A 21739-nucleotide genomic window follows, 5' to 3' on the forward strand; every position below is an offset into this window, starting at 1 on the left:
GACAGAGCCTTGGAGTCATCCACGGACTTCCTGAACAGCCGCGTTCTCACGTGGGTTCTCTGGCCGAGTGGAAAGTCCCTCTTACATCTTCTTCCCCACCCCCTCCCCTGCACTCGCCCCCACAGAAAACGTGGGTTGGTTCCCAGGTTCCCCGGATAGTGGTTTTAGTTTCATTAACAGAATGGAAATGAGATGACTTTATTACGACTCTCTCTCTCTCTCTCAGTGCCCCAGGCAGGGCTGCGGAGCGGAGGGAAGAACTGGACAAATCGCGAAGCTCCAAGTCCATGTGAGTGTCCGCCCCGGCAGGCCGTGGGACCGGGAAGACCGCCGGAATCATCAATGGGCCGAGGGCGGGGTGGGAACTGCTGCTTAATCGATGCTTTCGGCAACAGTTTGGTGCTGCCTCGTTGAAGAGACCGCCCCCAAACGGAGGCGGGGCGAATCCAAAATGGCTGCTCTCAGGCTGGCGCGCCCGGCGGAGCTGAGGCTCTGAGGAGACGCCGGGAGTCCGGGAAACGGTTTCCCCTGCGTGGTGGCGGTGGAGGGGAGCCCCGGACGATGGCCCAGGAGGCCCGCTGAAGTGGGAAGCACGAGGGGAAGTAGGGCAGCGGCGAAGACGGAGGCGGCGCGGGAGTCCGTGGAGCGGGATGTGCGAGAGCTACTCGCGGTCGTTGCTGCGGGTGTCGGTGGCGCAGATCTGCCAGGCGCTGGGCTGGGACTCGGTGCAGCTCAGCGCCTGCCACCTCCTCACGGACGTCCTGCAGCGGTACCTGCAGCAGCTGGGCCGGGGCTGCCATCGCTACTCGGAGCTGTGTGAGTCGAGGGCCGAGGCGGGAGGGTTACCGCTGACCTCTGCCCTCTGTCCCTGGACCCGCTCTCCCCTCGGGGTGACCTCCGACCCCTGAATCTCGTACCCCGTACTCCTCCCCGCCTGTTACCCCGGAACACTTCACCTCTTGGGGCATCCCTCTCAGCTGCCAGCTTCCCGCCAGCATCCTCTTGACGTCCCGATTCCCCGCTGCCCGCTGCAAACTCGCCTCTTGTTTTCTTCCCTGCCCGGTTCCTTTCGTGCTTGTGGGTAGATCTCCTACCTGACCTTGCTCCTGCTCTCAGACCCTTCTCAACCCTGCACCTTGATCAAGCCCTTTCCTCCCCATCAGCAAACTCCAGCGCTCAGTTGTCACAGGCGCCCCATCTGCTGACAGTTTCTTAGACTTGCCGGCCTTCCTTGTCTAGAGCCGAACACCACACTCACGGACAGCTCTGTGCCCGAAGTGTGCACTGGCTGTTTCTCAATGTCTTAGCCAGAACTGCCACTTCCTTTTTTTTTCCTCCACTTTTCATAAACACGTTGCTGCGCCCACCCCGGGTTTGTGGAGCTTGTCGGTTTCACTCCATGCCTTAACCTCTTTCTCATATGTTCATCTTCATCCAGTTGGGAGATTTTTTCCCTTCCTTTCTACTGATGGTTTTTAGGCTGTTTGTTAGGGTCCTTCAGGTTTTGTGCAGCCCATTCTTCAAGTGTTATCATTATATTCATATGTATTTTCGGTCCTTTTTTTTCTGGCTGAAGTTAATTTGTTATTTAATAAATGCTACAGGGTCTTTTGCTCCTAAAATTAGCCTGAAAAATATTGAGAAATAGCTTTTTGTGGCATCTTAATCTCCTGTAGTCAATTCCAGACAACTCACTATTACAACTTTTGATGCTGCTTTAGTTATCAACTAGCATTTACTAAGGGGTTACCATGCCAAGTACTCAGGCACTTTAGTTAGTCAACTTGGATTTATAAAATGACTACTATGCCAAGTACTAATCACTTGGGATTGAAGAAAGAACATTCACAGGACTATCCCTGCACTCAGAAACTCACAATCTAGTGGCAGAGACAACATGAGAACAACTATATGCAAATAAGACATGTATATATACACACACAGAGGATAAATTGGGAGTAATCTCTAAGGGAAGGCTTCTTGCAGAATGTGGGAATTTAGCTGTGACTTGAAGAATGCCAGTGAGATAAAGAGAGAGAGAGAGAGGCCTGGGGGGACAGCTAATGAAAATGTTTGGAGTTTGGAGATGAGTATTTAGGACACATCCAGGAGGCCAGTGACACAGCATCAAAGATTACACATATTTGAATAAGGTAGTAGAAAGGTAGAAGGGGCCAGGTTATGGACATTAAAAGACAAACACATTTTATATTTCAACCCGAAGGCAGTAGGGAGCCCCTAGAGTTTATTGAATGGGAGAGGGGATAGTATAGTTGTAGACCTGTGTTTTTAGGAAGATCAGTTTGACAGTTGAGTTGAGCATGGATTGGACCAGAGAAAACTTGAGGCAAAGAGATTGATTAATAGGCTATTGCAGCAGTCCAGTTGTGAGAAGGGGGGGCACTCTAAGGAATTTTATGAAGGTAAAAATGATAGAACGTGACTGTTGATTGTATATGCTGTGTGTGTGTGTGGGGGGGGGTCTAGTCTAGCATGACACTTAGGTCCTGAACCTCATTGACTAGAAGGATTGGTGGTGGTGCCCTTAGCAACAATTGGGAATTTAAGAAGAGTGTAGCTCTTGGGGGAGAGGGAGGGAAGATAATGAACTCAGTTTTGGACATATTATGTTTAATATATATATACATATATATATATATATACACACACAATATATCCAGTTTGATATACCCATTAAGATAATTGGAGACTTTAGAGATTGGAGAGTTGAAGTTTGGAAAGAACTTAAGTCTGAATAAGTTGATCTGATAGTCAGCAGCATAGAGATGATAATTGAATCCATGAGGGTTGATGAGATCACCAAACTAAATTGTATAGAAAGAAAAGAAAAGGGTTCAAGACAGAGTATTGGGGAGGACACAGAGTTGGCAGGTGTGACCTAGTCATAGATCTAGCAAAAGAGTGACAGAGAGGTTGGAGAAGAATCAGAACAGAAGATTGTCAGGAAAACGTAGAGGTAAGACAATGTCAAGAAGACTGTGATAGACAATGTTAGTGGCTGTAGAGATATCAAGAAGAATGAGGATTGAGAAAAGACCATTAGATTTGTTAATTAAGAAATGATTGCTAACTTTGGAGAGAGCAGATTCAGTTGAATTATGATGTTGGAAGCCAGACTTCAGTTAGACTTTAGAGAAGAAGAGAATGGGGAGAAAGGAAATGGAGGCAGCTACTGTAGGTGGCCTTTTCAAGGAGTTTAGCCTCAAAAGGGAAGAGAGATATGGGACATTAGCTAGTGGGGATGGATGGCTCAAGAGAGGAGTTTTTGAGGTTAAGGTAGGTATAGGCTTATTTATTATCAGTAGGGATGTAGCCAGTAGAGGAGAGACTGAATATTAGTGAGAGTATAGGGATAATAGAGGGGATACTCTGTAGGAAGAAACAGGATTCAGTGGGATCACTTCTGGATATAGAGATGTTTGCCTCGGCAAAGAGGACTACCTCTTCATGTGAGTCAACAGAAGGAGTATATTTTGTTGAAAAGCATCCAAGTGATGTGAGATGAGGAAGAGGGGAGAAGAGGGAACTCTTATCGAAGGGCCTCAATTTTTATGGTGAAATATGAGGCTAAGTTCTCAGTTGAGAGGGTGGGACTGAGGGAATCATGGGAAGTTTTAAGAGAAATGTAAAGGTTTGGAAAAGGTGATGTGGGATAATTAAAGAGATTTTGTTGCTAGAGTCAGAGCCCAGTTGACATTATGTAACAGATTTGTAGTGGACCCAGTCAGCATGGTTTCATGATTTTTTTGTGGCTTCATTTAGCAGCATGTGAATAGGAGCAAAGGCAGTGGATGGTAGGAGTAATCCAGGCTGAGGCTTGGCAGGGCAAGATTGAAGGTAAGATAAAGGGGTAATGGACTTTAGAGACTTCAGCATTGAGTTGAAATGGTTCACTGAGGGACCAAGATTGGGAAGGGAGGAATGTGTTGCTAGTGCAGCAGTGGTGACCTGGTAAAGAACTAAAGGGTTGAAGGATTGGATGTCACAGTAAGGATGAAGAATGGAGTTTGGGGTTATAAGGCAGGGAGGGGGACAAGGGGAATAACAATTGACTGATCAGATGGAGAATGTCAGTTCATGAATGTGGAGGAGGAATACTTGTGAGTAATGGTAACATCAAGGGTATGACTATCTTTGTGTAAGGGAGTAGGTCTTGGGAAATGAATGAGTTTAGGAATTCTGGCAGGTTTGGGTATTTGAACAGGTATCAGTATGTATGTTGAAGTCCCCTGGGATGAGGGCAAGAGTTGGGAAGGTGAGAAAGACTGTGAGCCAGACACTGAAATTGTTTAGAAAAATAGAGTGCCCCGGAGGTTGGTAGATAACAGCTACCTGAATCTTAATTAGGTGATAAATATAGATTGATCATGCTCAAAGGAGGAAAGGTTATTGAGTAATGAATGGTAGAGGAAGATCATTAGAAGTGGCACTGGGAAATAAGCAGAGTTCTAACTCCCCTGCCTGGACCAAGGAGTGAAGGGCATATTTAGGTAAGAACCTCAGAGGTTGTGTAGTACCGTTCCCACATTTTACAAATGAGGAAACTGAGACTCAGAAAGGTTATTACTTATCTAATGTTACACATATGTGTTATGTATAAACACGTGTATCTATCCTGTATATGTGGTTTACCTAGATATTTACATATTTATGCATGCATACCTAGATATATACATATTCATATGGATCTCTTTCTACTTCAATGAAATTCAACAAACTGCTTATTTTTTGCTAAGTAGTTAAGTACTCATTTTTGTTAAGTAGTAATCCACTTTATATTTCATTTGATCACTACTCCACATCATATTTGGCAACCTTTTATATCAGACTGAGTCCAGGTATACTCATTTGCTGAGACTTTTTATATCATTTATGTTTTTTCTTTTTTATTATGAGCCTAGTCATCAATAGAAACAGATATTTCAGTAACAAAGAATAAAAAGATTATATATAAAACTATAAACTTCTGTTATGTACAGTTTTTAAGAAAAGGATATTAAATTTAACAAGGTAGTAAAAGAATTGCAATTTGTACTCTTCTGAACTTCCTGTTTATTTTTAAAAATTGTATTGATTTTTTCTTTTATTTTTTCACATTATCATCATAGGTCGATGATAGAATCATAGCTATAGAGATGGAAAAGACTTCAGAAGATATCTAGTTTGAATCTCTTATTTTATGGAAGAGAAAACTGAGGCTCAGGATGGTTAAGTGATTTGCATGAGATCGTACAGGCAGTCAGCATCAGAGCTGGGATATGAATCCAGGTCCTTTGGATTCAGAGCCATTCATTTTTCCATTTCCAAACTGAAGTCCTCATAAGCTTATAACAAATAAGTATAATCAAGCAAAATTCATCAACACATTGGTCATTTCTGGACATGTTCATCTCTAGTTCATCACTCTGCTAAGAGGAGAGAGGCAAGCTTCATCATTGGTTTTCTGAAATAAATAAAGTAAGATAATATTTGTAAAGCATTTAGCCCAGTGCCTAGTACGTACTTAATAAATACTTGTTCTCTTCCGCTTCCATCATGAAGTCATGATTACTCATTTCATTATCTGAGTTCTGTAATCTTTTAAATCCATTTTCCTTTACATTATTGTAATTGCATACATTGTTCTCATTTTACTTTGTTTCAGTTCAATACAGATCTTCCAAAATTGCTTTGAATCTTTCCTCTTTCTCATTTCTTACAGTGTCATAATATTCCATTACATTCACAAGCTTCAATTTGTTCTGCTATTCGCTATTTAATGTGGGTTACCACTTTAGTTCTATGTTACAATGTAAGTCACTCCCTGCCAGCAATATTTTTGTATGTTTGGGTTCTGTATGTTTTTGGAGTATATGTATCTTTGGATCAAAAAGTACGTGCAATTTAGTTACTTTGAGGCATAGTTGCATATTGCTTTCCAGAATGGCTGGACCAATTCATAGCTCCATAGCCTATCTAACTGCAGCCCCTTTAGCATTTGCTATTTTTCTGATTTGCTTTCTTTGCCAATCTAATGGGTGTGACATGGAACTTCAGAGTTGTTGGCATTTATCTTATTATGAGTAATTTGGAGCCTTCTTTCATATGGTTGGTGATACTTGCATTTTTTCTTTCAAGAACTTTGACCACTTAAATGTTAGAGAATGACTTTGGTTCTTAAAAATTTCCTGTGTATTTTGCCTATCAGACTTTTAGCAGACATTTTTATGTCAAAGATTTTCCCCCCAGTTAACAGCTTCTGTAAGATTTCTAATGCTTGGAAGTAAGATTAATTTGTCATGAAATGTTTTTGATGAAGCCATTCTGGCTTCATTCTTTCATCTTTTCTAGATATTCACTGAGGGTTAGGGTGCACAGATATAAATATGTAGAGATAGCTTCCATCTACATCATTATCAAGAAAATTAGAATAATAACGGAAATATGTAAGAACCCAAACCATCTCCTAACAGTTTAATGGTCAAAGTTATTCTGGGCACCATACTTATAAAGGATTAGAAGGATTGTCATCTGGAGGAGGGATTAGATTTGTTCTGTTTGGCTCCAGAGAACTGAACCAGGTATGATAGATGGACATTGTAAAGAGTTGAAATTTAGACTTGATGTTAGGCACAGCTTCCTGATAGAGTTAACTATAAGTGTAATGAACTTTTTTTATTAGCTAAATCTAATGATCTTTTCTTATTACTCATTCTTCTTGACTCCTTTGTAGCTTTTGACACTGTTGATCACCCTCTTCTTGATACTCTCTTCTTTCTAGCTTTTTAGGACACTACCCTCTTCTGATTCGCCACCTACCTTGTCGGACTCTGTCTCCTTTGTTGGATCCTCCTTCAAATCACATCCTCTAATTGTGTGTGTCTCTCATGGCTCTGTCCTGGGCCCACTTCTCTTCTCCCTCTATACTACTTCACTTGGTGATCTCATCAACTCTTATGGGTTTAATTATTACCTCCATGTTGATGATTCTCAGCTCTACCTATTCTGCTTTACCTCCCTGCTAACCTCCAGTCTAGCATCTCAGACTACATTTCAGATGTCTCAAACTGGATGCCTAATAGACATTGTAAACTCAATATGTCCAAAATTGAACTCATCTTTCCCCCAGACCTTCCCTATAATTCCCTAACTTCTCTGTCACCATTGAGGACAACACTATCTCCTCAGTTTTTCAGGCTTACAACCTAGGAGTCATCTTGCCTGTCACCCAGTCTGTTGCCTAATGTCTGTCAATTTCGCCTCTGTAAGATTTCTGCAATATACCCTCTTCTTTCCTCTCATATTGTCACCACCCTGGAGCATGCCCTCTTCACTTCATGCTTGGACTATTGCGCAATAGTCTGCTGGTGGTCAGCCTGCCCCAAGTCTCTCCCTACTCTAATCTATCCTCCATTTAACCACCAAAGTGCTTTTCTTAACTGTTTTTCCCTCTTCCCCCAGTCTTCCTGTTAACTACAGGATCAAATACAAAATCCTGTGGCATTCAAAATCCTTCATAACCTAGCCTCACTTACTATTCCAGTTTTTAATACCTTATTCTCTGCCATATACTCTTTGATCCAGTGACACTGGCTTCCTTGTTTTAAGAACGAGATATTCCATCTCTTGGCTCTGGGTATTTTCTTTCACTGTCCCCGATGCCTAGAATGTTCTCCATCTTCATCTCTTCCTCCTAGTTTCCTTCAAGTCCCCAGTAACCTTCTATTTTGTAGAGAAAGGCTTTCTCAGTCCCTTTTAATTCTAGTGTCTCCCTTTGTAATAATTTCCTATTTATCCTATTTTAAACAAGCTATTTATATAGCTTGTTTGTATATATTTTTTTCTTGTATCTCTAAAGAGATTTTGAGCTGCTTGAGGGCAGGGATTATCTTTGGCCTCTTTTTGTATGCCTAGAGTGCTTAGCACAGTGCCTGGCACATAATAAGCACTTAGTATATATTTATTGACTGACTGATCCCCTCAACATCTTTTGCATCTGTCTTTTTCCTCTCTTTTCATACCACAACGGCCTTAATCCAGATACTTATTACCTCTCTGCTGAATTTTTTCAATAGTTACTTAATTGGTCTTCCTAATTAGTTCTTGCATCTAATCCCTCCTTTTTTAATCCATCCAGCAAATTAATACTTCTGTACAACTCTGACCATGCCACTCCCTGCTCTTCATCTGTATTCTGCCCCCTATCATGGTTATACTCTAGCTTCTAACCTAGAGGCTCCTATCTTTTTATACTTTCTCAGTGATCTTATCAGCTCCTATATTTTTATCATTTCTATTCACTTAAGTCCCAGGTTTGTATCTCCCTCCCTGGTTTTTTTCCTCTGTTCCTGTTCTGCATCACTAGGTGACATTTCAAATTAGATATCCCCAGAACATCTGAAACTCAGCATGTTCAAAACAAATTATTATGCTTCACCCCAAACTCACCCCTCTTCCTAACTTCTTTATTTCTGTCAAGGGCATTGCTGTCTTTCCCATCTCCCAAATCCACAACCTCAGTATTATCCTTTATTCCTCATTCTCCCTTGCCCTCCATATCTGCCTAGTTGCCAAATCTTACTATTTCTGACTCCATGACATATCTTAAAACTGGTGCTTACTCTCTACTTATTCAGACCCTTATTGACTCTTACCTGGTCTAGCGATTTTCTTAATAAACTCCAGTGGCTCTCTGTCACTTCTAGGATAAGATCTAAATGCCTTTGCTTTGCATTTAAGGCCCTTCATAGCCTGGCCCCAATTTTTCTTTCCCTATTTTTTATACATAATTCTCTTTCCCACATTCTACAGTCTAGCCAAATTGGATTCTCTCTGTTATTCTCCATCTCTAACTCTTGTGCCTTTGTATTCACACACCTGGAATTCACTTCCTCCTCCTCTCTCATAATTCCTTATTATTCTTCATACTCAGCTCAAGCAGTCTGTTTTCTACATGAAACCCTTACTGATCCCTCAACTTCTTCTTTTTTATTTTTTTTAAGCAATTGGGGTTAAGTAACTTGTTCAAGGTTACATGGCCAGGTGTTTCTGGGTGGGTGCTAAGTGTCTGAGCTTGGATTCTATCCCAGGTCATCCCAACTCTGGGGCCAGTGCTCTTACTCACTGTGCTACCTGGCCCCCCCAATGATAAACAGCATTGTTTTTTCTTTTTGGAGGGCAGTTGGGGTTAAGTGACTTGCCCAAGGTCACACGGCTAGTTTTTGTGTGTGTGTTACGTGTCTGAGGCCGTATTTGAACTCAGGTCCTCCTGACTTCAGGGCTAGTCCTCTATTCACTGTGCCACCTAGCCACCCTGATCCCTCAACTTCTAATGCCTACTCTTCCAAAATTACTTTGTATTTATTTCTGTTTATATTTATGTATATATTTAAAATGTAAGCTTCTTGAGGGCAAGCACTTTTTTTTCTTTGTGTCCTACATAATACTTGGCCCTTTATTGTCAGTTAGTAAATATTTAGTATGTGCCTTTTATGTTTCAGGTACTGTGCTAAATGCTGGGGATATAAAGCAAGGCAAAAAAACATTCCTTGCTCTCAAGGTGCTCCTAGTCTAGTGACTATTTGAAAAGTGCTTACTAAAGGTTTATTGATTGATTGCTGTAGAAGTTTCACTTGATCTACATTACCGTTAAGATAATAAAAAACACCTCTGGCCAGCCTTTAAAGCTCTCTACAATCTGTCTTTGGTCATCTTTCCACCCCTGATTGTATTTTTTGAGCATGGCTAAGGAGGAAATTTGTTTTGCATGACTATATGTATTTGTAATGGATTTGTTTTTCTTGCTTTCTAAATGAGTGAGACAGGAGGAGGAGGTAGAGAATTTGGAACTGAAAATAAAATAAAATTGATCTATCTTAAGAGAAAAGTTAGTAAATATAATAGGACAGTAATAAAACTTCCCTGTTTGTGACACATTTTTATCTTTTGTGAATTAAAAAAGTTTTATTAGTGACTTTTTTTTGTATGTCTATTTCTACTTACTAACCCATGACCTTCATCCCCCTCCTTCCTGAATAGAAGCCCTCCCTTGTAACATGGATATTCAGCAAAAGAAATCAATGTGGATGTCTGTATAGTTTGTTTTTGTTTTTGGTTTTGCTTACTTCACTTTGCATCAGTTCATATAAGTTCCCATGATTATATGCTTCATAGTAATTTTTTTTTGTAGTGCAGTAATAGTATTCCATTACATTCATGTTTCACATTTTCTTTTGTCATTACCCAGTCAATGGACTTTGACTTTGCTTCTAATTCTTTGCTATTACAAAAAATTCTGCTTGAGATACTTTAATGTATATGGGATCTTTCTATATGCCTACCAGTGGGACCCCAGAATCAAAGGACATTTCGGTCTCTTTCTAAGCATAACTCCAAGTTGTTTTCAGGAATAGTTGGACCAATTTGCAGGGGAAGTTATAGTCTAATAAGACATGTATATGAAACTAGAATACAGGATAAACTATGAAAAGGGCAAAGGAGAGATCTTAAAAGACTTTCATATGAATTTTGAGGAGAGTTAAAAGTTTCATTGATGTGGGGAGATGGGGGAAGACTTCATGGAAGAGGTGATTTAAGTTGGATTTTTTAAATTGGACTTTTAAGGAATGACAGAATTTCAACAGGTATAGATAAAGAAACTGGGCAAGGAGGGTGCATTCTGGGAATGACAGACTGTGAATTAAGGACATGAAGGTGAAAGTGGGTAGGCAAGAATGAGATACTTAAGTTTGGCTAAAATGTATTGAAGTTGAATAGCATGTTGTAAGTTTGGAAAGGTAGGTTGGAATCAGGTGATAGAGACTTGGAATCAATCTATTTTGAGTCTTGTAAGGTTTGGCAAATACAGGAGAGCCAGATTTTGGAGGGTATTTATTTTAATTAAAAAAAATTATTTACGATTAGTTTACAACATTCAGTTCCTCAAGTTTTTGAGTTCCAAATTACCCCCCACTCCCTATGGTGGCATGCAATCCAATATAAGTTCTACATATACCTTCACATTAAACATTAGTCAAGTTGTAAAGAAGAATTATAACCAATGGAATGAATAACGAGGAAGAAGAAATAAAATAAAATGAAAGAGAGAGCAAGTAGTTTGGTTTAATCTGCATTCAGACTCCATAATTCTTTCTCAGGATGTGGATAGCCTTTTCCATCAATGAGTCCTTTGGCATTGTCTTATAACCTTGCATTGCTGAGGGGAACCCAGTCTATCAGTTAGTCCTCACAGATACAGTGTGTCTGTAATTGTGTACAGTGTTCTCCTGGTTCTGCTCCCCTTGGAGGGCTTTTAAAGGCAGACTTCAGAAACAAAGTCTTAGTCATCAATGTGAAGCGTTGTAGGCTATTGATCTAGAGCAAAGGAATAAAATGTGTATTTTGGGAAAATTAATCAGTGGCAGTGTGAAAACATTCAAGAAGGGAAATCCTGGGTTGTATCCCTAGTAATGGAGAGGAAAGGATAAATTTCAAAGACATTTCAAACAGGACGTTTGAAATGACAGATTGAGTATCAGGACAAAAGAGACGATTTAAAGATGAGCCCACCTTTTCTGGATTGTAATAATTGTGCTAGTAACAAAGACAAATTCAAAAGGTAGTTTGATGTGGGGGTGTGGTGGGGTACGAAGGAGATCGATTACAACAGGTTGATTTTAAGGTAATGATCAAATATCCAAATAAAAATGTTCTTTAGGCAATTGGTAACATAGGAGTGGAGGTAAAGTGAGAATTTATGGTTGGTGATATAGAGCCTTGAGGTTTTCAAATCCCAGCATCCATTAAAGGTAGAAAAAGTTTACCTTTAAAAAATATCATAACTCATCTTTATCAAGGCTGTCAGCATTATGTTATTTGTCTTTCCATTTAATTCAGTGTCTTCTGATAAAACATGAATTTATGGAAAGATGATTTTTCCTGTATCTTCTTAGTAATCTTTATTGTTCATTATGACATTTAAAAAATTAATTTGGTGTTATGTTTGTAGTTACTATTTGTTGATACCTATAGCATTCTAGCTACTATTTAAGCTGTTCAGAAATACATAAAGTTGTGGCTCTTCTACCCCTTGAATGCCAGGCTCTAACTAATTATATTTGGTTTCTTGCAGTGGGCATTGAGTATTTCTTTTTTTAAAAATTTATTTATTTTTTATTAATTTGTTTGTTTACTTTTAGTTTACAAGATTGAATTCCTTGAGTTTCACATTCTGTCTCACTCCCCCCCCACCCCCGACCATGGCGGCATACAGTCAAGTATGGAATCTTTAAATACTTTCATATTAGACATTAGTCAGGTTATAAAGATGGATCGTATTAGATGGAATGAAAAATGGTAAAGAGGAAATAAAACCAAACAAGAGAAGGAAAAAGATAGTTTGCTTCAATCTGGATACAAAATCAGTTCTTTCTAGTTCTTTCTCTGGATGTAGACGTCTCTCTCCATCATGAGTCTTTTGGGATTGACTCATATCACTGCATTGCTGAGAAGAGTCCAGTCTATCAAAGTTGGCCATCACATATACGTTGTGCCTGTAATTGTGTACAAATTTCTCTTGGTTCTACTCTTCTCACTCAGCATCAGTTCGTATAAGCCTCTCCAGGTAAATATGAAGTCCATCTGCTCCTTGTTTCTTGTAGCACAATAGTATTCCATAACATGCATATACCATAACTTGTTCAGCCATTCCCCAATTGATGGGCACTCCCTTAATTTCCAGTTCTTTGCTACCACAAAAAGAACTGCTATAAATATTTTTGTACATGTGGGTCTGTCTCCCACTTCTACGGTCTCTTTGGTATATAACCCTAGAAGTGGTATTGCTGGGTCAAAGGGTATGAAATTATTTATAGTCCTTTGGGCATAATTCCAGATTGCTCTCCAGAAATGTTGGATCAGTTCACAGCTCCACCAGGAAGGGCATTGAGTATTTCTAACAGGTTTAAATTAATTTAATTTTTGTTATACCCAGAATCCTAAGTGAGGCATATAAAAGAAAAATAAATTGCATCTCATCTGATCTAGTAAGATGGGAATAAACAATCAGGAGATCCGTTTCACTTATATTTTGCTTTGACTTCTATTAATTATGGTTTCAGATTCTTAAATAATATGGGAAATACTGTGCAAAATCAACCTAAAGTAGTATTTAGATCATGACTAATTCTATACCATTGACCTAATCTGGCATAAACTGTATTATTAAGCCAGGTATCAAAAATTAGTTTTGTGGTATATTGTAATGTTAGATATTGGCTGTTAGGACCTTAATTATGACTGTTTCTGACATTTTAGTTAATTAAAATAATATTTTATTTTTCCCCAAATTACATGTTAAAACAATTTTGTACCTTTTTTGCTGTATACTTTAAAAAATTCAATTTTTATTTTATTTTCAGATCAGCATTCTCTCCTTAATGCCTCTACAATTGAGAAAATGAGAAAAACAAAACTCGTGTTATAAACATGTATATTCAAGCAAAACAAATTCCTCCATTGACCATGTCCAAAAAAAAAGTCTCTGTCTGTATTATGAGTCCATCCCCTCTCTTTCAGGAAGTGGGTAGCATGTTTCATCTTGTGCCCTCTGGAATTGTGGTTGGTCATAGTGTTGATCAGAGTTCCTAAATCTTTCAAAGTTGTTTGTCCTTACAATGTTGATATTACTACTTAAATTGGCTCTATTCACTTCACTCAGCATAATTTTGTATGTCTTCCTGTGTTTCTCTGAAACTATCTCCTTTGTCACTTCTTACAGCATAATAGCATTCCATTACATACACAACCATGTTCACACACATATGCGTAGGTGTGTGTATATACACACATGTATATTGTGTATGTATATATACACATATATGTATATCGCGTATGTATTATAGCTTGTTTAACCATTCCCCAATTAATGGATATTCCCTGTTTCCAATTCTTTTCCACAATGAAAAGAACTGCTATTCTTAATTTTGTATATATAGGTCTTTTATTTCTTTGATCTTTTTGGGTTATAGACCTAGAGGGGGTATTGCTAGGTCAAAAGGTATGCATAGTTTGATAACTTTGGGGGCATAGTTCCAAATTGCTTTCCAGTCCACAACTCAGCCAACAGTGTATTTACTGTACCTGTTTTCCCACAGACTCTTCAGAATTTGTAATTTATCTTTTTGTCAACTTTACCAATCTAATGGGTATGAGATGAAACTTCAGAGTTATTTTAATTTGCTTTACTCTGATTAGCGATTAAGAAAATTTTTAAAAATATGATTATTGATAGCTTGGATTTCTTCTTCTAAAAATTGACTAATCAGGTCCTTTCACCATTTGTCATTTTAGGAATGACTTTTATTCTTATACATTTGAATTAGTTCCCTGTATGTCTTAGAAATGAGACCTTTATCAGAGAGATTAGTTGCTAAGACTTCTCTCCCCACCTCCCCTCACTATTTACCTTCTCTTCTATTTTATCTGCATTTGTTTTGTTTATACAATAACTTTATACTCTTATATAATCAAAATTATTCATTTTACCATCTGTAATCCTCTATATCTCTTGTTATGTAGTGTTGGAATTAATTGAATTAATTATTCTTTAAATGTTTCATAGTAATTGCTTGTAAATCCATCTATCTGTTCCTGGAATTTTTTTCTTAGGAAGTTCATTTATGGCTTGTTAAATTTCTTTTTTTAAGGGAGGGTTATTTAAATATTCAATTTCTTGTTCTGTTAATCTGGGCAATTTATATTTTCATAAATGTTCATCCACTTAATTTAGGTGGTCAGTTTATAATTGCTTTTATTTCTTCTTCATTTGTGGTAAATATATTTTTTTCATTTTTGATACTGGTAATTTAGTTGTCTTTTTAAAAATCAAATTAACCAATGGCTTATTTATTTATTTTTAATACTCCTATTTTTATTTACTAATTCAGTGGCTCTTGTACTTTCAGTTTTATTAATCTCTCCTTTGATTTCATGATATCTAGTTTTGATATTTAATTGAGAATTTAAAATTTGTTGGGTTTTGAGGATTTTTTAGTTGCTTGCCCAATTAATTGATCTCTTCTTTCTCTCTTTTCTTGATGCCTGTGTTGAGATGTAAATTTCCCCCTAAGAACTGCTTGAGGTGCATACCAGCAAATTTTGGTATATTGTCTCATTGTTATCTTTAAAGAAATTATTGTTTCTACAATTTGTTCTTTTATCTACTTACTCTTTCAGATTAATTAATTTCCACTTAATTTTTAATCTGTGCTTCAAAGGCCCTTTATTGAATGTAATTTTTCTTGCATTATCATCAGAAAAAGATGCATTTAATGTCTTTTCTGCATTTATTCATGAGGGCATTTTTTTTTTTTTTGGCCATGATCAGTTTTTGTAACGGTGTCATACATAGCTGAGAAAGGTATGCCCTTTTCTATTCCCATTTAGGATTCTCTAGAGGGATATCATATTTAAATTTTCAAAAATTCTATTAATTTATTTAACTTTTTTATTTATTTTATGGTTATATTTATCTGAGTCTGAGGGGTAAAATGAGGTCCCCCACTATTAGAGTTTTGCTTTCAATTTTCTCCTATAACTCCTTTAACATTTTATTTATGAATGTAGATGCTGTAATATTTGGTGTACATATGTTCAGCATTGATTTTAATTCATTGTTTATGGTCACCTTTCAGCAAAATGTACTTTCCCAGTTTATTTCTTTTAACTAGGTTTTTATTTTTGCAGTTTCTTTACGATTATGATCTCTACTTTTGCATTTTTTATTTCAGTTGAATTCAGGCCCTTATTTTAACTCTATCTGTATCATTCTATTTCAAGTATGTTTCTTGTAAAACTACATATTGTTGGGTTCTGGTTTCTAATCCATTCTTATATCCACTTCTGTTTTATGGGTGAGTTTATCTGATTCACATTCAGTTATGATAGCTAACTGTGTCTTTCTCTTTTTCCTATTCTCATATACTTAGCCTCTTTTTTACTTTGTCCCTGTTTTTAGCCTGTTTTGTTTCTGAACACTGCTTCCCTTAATCTACTCTCCCTTTATTCTCCTCTCCCTCTTACTCTTAACCCCTGTTCCTCCAATTTTTCAATTGGATAAGATGAATTTCTGTACCTAGCTGTGTGTATATGTATTATTTCCTCCTTATACCATTTCAGATGAGAATGAGGTTCAAATGTTGTTCTCTCCCATACCCCCCTCCATTATATAATCTTTTCTTTGTGCTGTCCTTTTATATGAATTTTCCCCCTTCTTCCTCTCCTTCCTCTTTCTTCCTGTGTATTCCTTTTATCTACTCTTCCATTTTTCTTTTAAGATCATGCAAATACAGTAGAATCACACCCATACCCTTTTTCTAATTAGACTCTCTCTCAGACCCCTAGTGATGTTAAAGTTCTGAGGGGTTACATATATTGTCTCCCCATATAGGAATGAAAATACTTTAACCTTGTTTAATCCTTTATTATTTCTCATTCTTGCTTACTCTTTTTTTTAAAACTTCTCTTGAGTCCTGTCTTTGAATGTCAGATTTTCTACTCAACTCTGATCAGGAATGCTTGAAAATCTTTTATTTCATTTTCCCCCTGTAGGATTATACTCAATTTTGCAGGGCCGATTATTCTTAGTTGTAGTCTTAGATCCTTTGCCTTCTGGAATACAATTCCAAGCCCTTAGTTCCTTTTTAATGGCTTCTGTGTTTGTCTTGAGCTTCCCTGTCACCATAATAGCTCCTTATACTCATTTTTTCAGTCTACTACTTGACTTTGAACTTTAGGTTAGTGTTGGGCTCTGTTTACTTCTGGGGATAGGGGATGTCTGTTTTGAGATTCTGTCTTTTATGTCCTGCTGCTATCACAGCTCAGCCTGGGGACTGTTCAAGTTTTTAGTGTTTCTGATGTGGTGTGATGTAGGGAGAGGTCTGTTCGCTGCCCTCTTAGTCTGAGCTCTGCAAGTTCCTGATCCAATTTGGGTCTTTTGACTCGTGTGTGATTGAGTTTCCATAGACTGCTGCTGAACTAAAGCACTCTTAGCCCACTAGGACGTTCTGTAGGTTCAGAGCAACTAAACTTCTGACTCTCCTTTGGTCTTGGTCTTCTGCCCTAGTTATTCCACTTATGTGCTAGGCTACAGGTTAGAACTGAGTTGGTGATCTGCTGTTGTACATAGGCCACACAGATTAAATTTCTGGAATTTATTCTTTGCTCAGTACACAGCTAGGGGCCACTCCTCTCTGCCTTGGAACTGTGACCTGGTACTGGGTAATGAGTGACAGAGCTTCTAAATAGTACCTGTGTTTGCTCTCAGTACTAGGTTCAGGATTCCCTTAGTATTTCTTTCTGCACTGGTGATTCCTGCCTTGGTGCTCTATGTCTGCTTCCTTTCTGTCCCTGGGTGCTATAATACTCCCTGTTTCCACCACTCCTACATTGCACTCCTGGCCAGCCCCCACCCTAATGTCTGCAGACCTCTCTGTTTTCCTAAGCTGCTGTGGAAATATGACTCACTGTGTCTTTTTATTGGCTTTTCCAATCAGAATTTGGGTGTGGCATGTTTTCTGGGTTGTTGTAGAGGAGGTATACTATGTCAGCTAGGTAAAAATGTTTCCTTTTCACCATCTTGACACCCTCCTCCCCCCCCCAAGCCAAAATCCTGTCAAGGGATTACTATCAAAGATATTTAGGTAATTAATTTGTTGGTATTTAGTGATTTCAATTGTGTCTGATTCTTTGTGACCCCTTTTGAACATAGGGAATTAATACATATCTGTAAGACCATGAACCATTCCCCAGTAGATAGTCAAAGGCTATGAACCATAAGTTCTCAAAAGAAGGTTACAAATTATTAATAACCATATGATAGATTGCTCCACAATAATAATAAGAGAAATGCAAATTAAGACAATCCACACACTCAGTAAATAGGCCTTAATGACAAAAGATGGAACCAACCAGTGTGGGTGAAGCTGAGGGAAGATAGGCATACTAATATACTGTAAGAGAAACTGTGAATTGTTCTAAGCTTTCTGGAAAACAATTTTGAACTATGTTGTTGTGGAGTTGTTTCAGTCATGTCTGACTCTTTGTGACCCCTTTCAGGGGTTTTCTTGTCAAAGAATTCTGGAATTGTTTGCCATTTCCTTCTCTAGCTAATTTTATAGATAAGGAACTGAGGCAAACAGCATTAAATGACTTGCCCAGGGTCACACAGCTAGTAAGTGTCTGAGGCTGGATTTGAACTCACAAAGATGGATCTTACAGATTCCAGGTCCAGTGCTCTATCCACTGTGCCACCTAGATGCCTGGAATTATGTTTACACAGCACCCAAAATGTCCATATCCTTTGACCCCAAAATGTTACTGCTAGGCAATATACCCCAAAGATGTAAAAAATATAAAGCAAAGTCTTAATACATCAAATAATCATAGTATTTTTATAGTCAGTACAACACATTTTATGCATTCACAACTCATAGATGTATGCAAAGCTTTATGCTAGTCACTGGAGATATCAGAACAAAAAGTGAAACCAGCCCTGACCTGAAAGAGTTTCCATTCTACAGAAGGGATAGAACATGTGCACAAATAATTGTACTACATAGTACTTTGAGGAGGAAAACATTGCAGAGACAAAGAGCATGTCACAAACTTGTATGTCATCCATATGTGGATCACCTAGATAATGAGTAGTGGAGCTAGTCTTGGATATATGGCTACTGATTCCATGTCCAGTGCTCTTAGGTAGTGTGATTCTAATCTACATGCTTAATACCTCAGAAGTATTTGACAGTGCATTTGATCTGTCTTTTTTTTTTTCCTAGATGGCCGGACAGACCCAATTTTAGATGATGTTAGTGAAGCCTTTCAACTTATGGGGGTCAATCTTCATGAATTAGAAGATTATATTCACAATATTGAACCTGTCACTTTTCCACATCAAATTCCTTCATTTCCTGTCAGCAAGAACAATGTACTTCAGTTTCCTCAACCTGGAAGTAAAGATGCAGAAGAAAGAAAAGAATATATTCCTGATTATATGCCACCTATCGTCTCTTCTCAGGAAGGTATGTAATTTTTTTTTGGTCTTTACTCTATATTCTTATTTTTACAGGTTAAACTATTCAATACATATTATAGCTTCTTTTTTGGGGGGAGGCAGTTGGGGTTAAGTGACTTGCCCAAGGTTACATAGCTAGTAAGTGTCTGAGGCCAGATTTGAACTCAGGTCCTGCTGATTCCAGGGCTAGTCCTGTATGCTTTGTGCCATCTAGCTGCCCCCGTAGCATAATTTCTTAAGCCTTATATAATAGTCTTCAAGTGCTTTGCAGAAGGGCAACGTTTAGAAATGCAGATAGCATATTTTAATATTATTAATCATACCAATAACCACATACCCAAAACTTAATGAAAATTGCTTATTTCTATTTCTGTGGCCAGAGTTTGTCCTAATAAGGCATTTATTTACTTCGATATCAGTAGCCAAAGAAAAATATCTTTTGAATAAATTTATCTTGTAAAAATAGACTAAAGAATAATCTGGCTAGAAAATCTGAAACATGAAAGATAAACAAAAACTACCTTTCCCTGTGTCATTTGTATTACTATAAATTAAACACTATTACTTTCAGCTAGTTTATTCATTCACATTATTCAGGCTTTTTTCTGTATTTTTGGTAGGTGCAGTGTTTGTTGTTCAAGCACACAGTTGTTTTTTTTTTAGTTCAACTTTATTTTTAGTTCTGAATTCTCTCCTTCCCTACTCCCCTTCTCCTGCCCATTACGAAGGCAAGAAGACATTACATATTTGTATGGTTAAATAAAACAAATTCCTACATTAGCCATGTCAAAAAAAAAGAAAAAGAAAGAAAGAAAATATTCTTCAGTCTGCACTCTATCTTGAGGTAGATAGCATATGTTGTCATGAGTCCTTTGGAATTGTGATTGATGGTGTTGATCAGAGTTCTTGACTTTCAAAGTGCACACAGAGTTTACAAGAAAGGTTCATGAGAGCAATCATCAATTAGAATGATCTACCTGAAGGAGGAAAAAAAATCATTTGTTTACATTAAATGCATGCATTTACATATTATTTTTCAGATGAATGTTCCAGTAACATACATGGGTAATTGGGAATTGATGGTAATGAATTCTGTTTCAATTTTTTGAAAAACTTTTTCTTTTGAAACCATCAACTAATATAATACCTAACTGATAAACAGTTGACAGTAACTTTTCCCAGCTTAAATTCTGTTAATAATATTTCATTTGCTTCACTTACATAATATATTGGATTTTCATTAAGACATGGTATTAGTTGGGGATGAAGGTGAAGTACTTGTGCAAAGAGACATCTGTTCTCTACTAGTTCATTACAAAAACTTGAAAACACTCATATTAACATAAATTACTGGTTATAGTTTGAAAATTCAAATCTTTACATGCTTAGCCAATATTACAGTTTTTAAAAATTGTCTTTTCACAAATGTGATTGGGTTTGCTTTTAGTACTAAGTGAATTGAGTACAGTGTTCTAAGTATCTTCAACTGTCTTTATACTAGAATCCTTCTTTCTGTTTAATAGAATTCAGGAAAGACCAGTTGACTGCATGGATTAGGTCTATGCTTAAATTTTTTTCAACTTTCCTTTTTTGCAGTTGGTTTATTTGCAGAATTGGGGGATAAGAATAACCAGATTCCCTGAGATAGCCTGTACACTGATAAATTATTAATTATTATGAGTGCTGATAAAGGGCATAATGGATTTTTCCAAGTGTTATTGCAATAAGCTATGTTTAAAAGGATGTGTATTACAAATGAGATATGTAGAACTAAATCAGAAATAATACTCCTGTCTTAGTTTTTAAAATTTTTTTTTAAATCAAATGCTTTATTAACTTCTTATTTACATCATTCATTTCTGCCAGATTTTGAGTTACAAATTTTCTCCCCTTTTTTCCCCTACCCACCACCCCAAAATAGCGATCCCACTGGTTATCCTCTCCTCCAATCTGCTCTCTCCTATATCTTCTCCCATACCCCCTTTTACTTTCCAGTAGGGCATGGTTTATCTCTATGCCCCAGTGCCTGTATATCTTATTTCCCAGTTACATGTAAAATAATATTAATAATAGTATATATATATATATATATATATATATTTGCTTTTTGGAGGGGGGAAGGTAGGACAATTGGGGTTAAGTGAATTGCCCAAGGTCACAAGGCTAGTTTTGTGTTGAGTGTCTGAGGCTGAATTTGAACTCAGGTCCTCCTGACTCCAGGACTGGTGCTTTATTCACTGCACCATCTAGCTGCCCTCATATATATAATTTTTTAAACATTTGATTTTAAGACTTTGAATTCCAGATTCATTTTCTTCCTCCCTTGTCATCTACCCTTACTAGGAAGATAAGCAATTCAGTATAGGTTGTACATGTGTAGCTATGCAAAACATTTCCATAGTGGATATATTGTAAAAGACTGACTATATTTACCTCCCTCCTATCCCACCTCCTACTTGTTATGTTCTCTACTTTGATCCTGTCCCTTTTCAAAAGTGGGTGCTTCCAATTTCCCTCCTCCCCAGCCTGCCCTCTCTTCCATCATCCTGTAATAGTAATGGAATTCAAAGATCCCCCTGTATTGGCTTGGTTTTTGGTTTGATTGTGTTAAAACCCAGAGCTTCACTTGTGGGATGGATTTGTTGACGTGAAAAGAGAGGGCTGAAC

The 21739-nt window shown here is 37.7% G+C and overlaps 1 protein-coding gene across 1 annotated transcript in view; it reads left to right on the plus strand.

Annotated features, from left to right (window-relative positions):
* The first annotated feature begins 392 nt into the window (after positions 1–392).
* Positions 393–21739, plus strand: part of LOC138176140 (transcription initiation factor TFIID subunit 3-like) — a 260782-nt gene continuing 239435 nt past the window's right edge. The window contains exons 1-2 of the mRNA XM_069106910.1: positions 393–816; positions 18837–19079. Of these exons, the coding sequence (XP_068963011.1) occupies positions 651–816; positions 18837–19079 (409 nt within the window). The 5' untranslated portion in view covers positions 393–650. The remainder of the gene's footprint in view (positions 817–18836; positions 19080–21739) is intronic.

The sequence above is a fragment of the Petaurus breviceps genome, unplaced genomic scaffold, assembly GCF_028583685.1.
Source record: "Petaurus breviceps papuanus isolate PSGF00001 unplaced genomic scaffold, PetGlider_PUasm1.0 81, whole genome shotgun sequence".
Classification (NCBI taxonomy): Eukaryota; Metazoa; Chordata; class Mammalia; order Diprotodontia; family Petauridae; genus Petaurus; species Petaurus breviceps.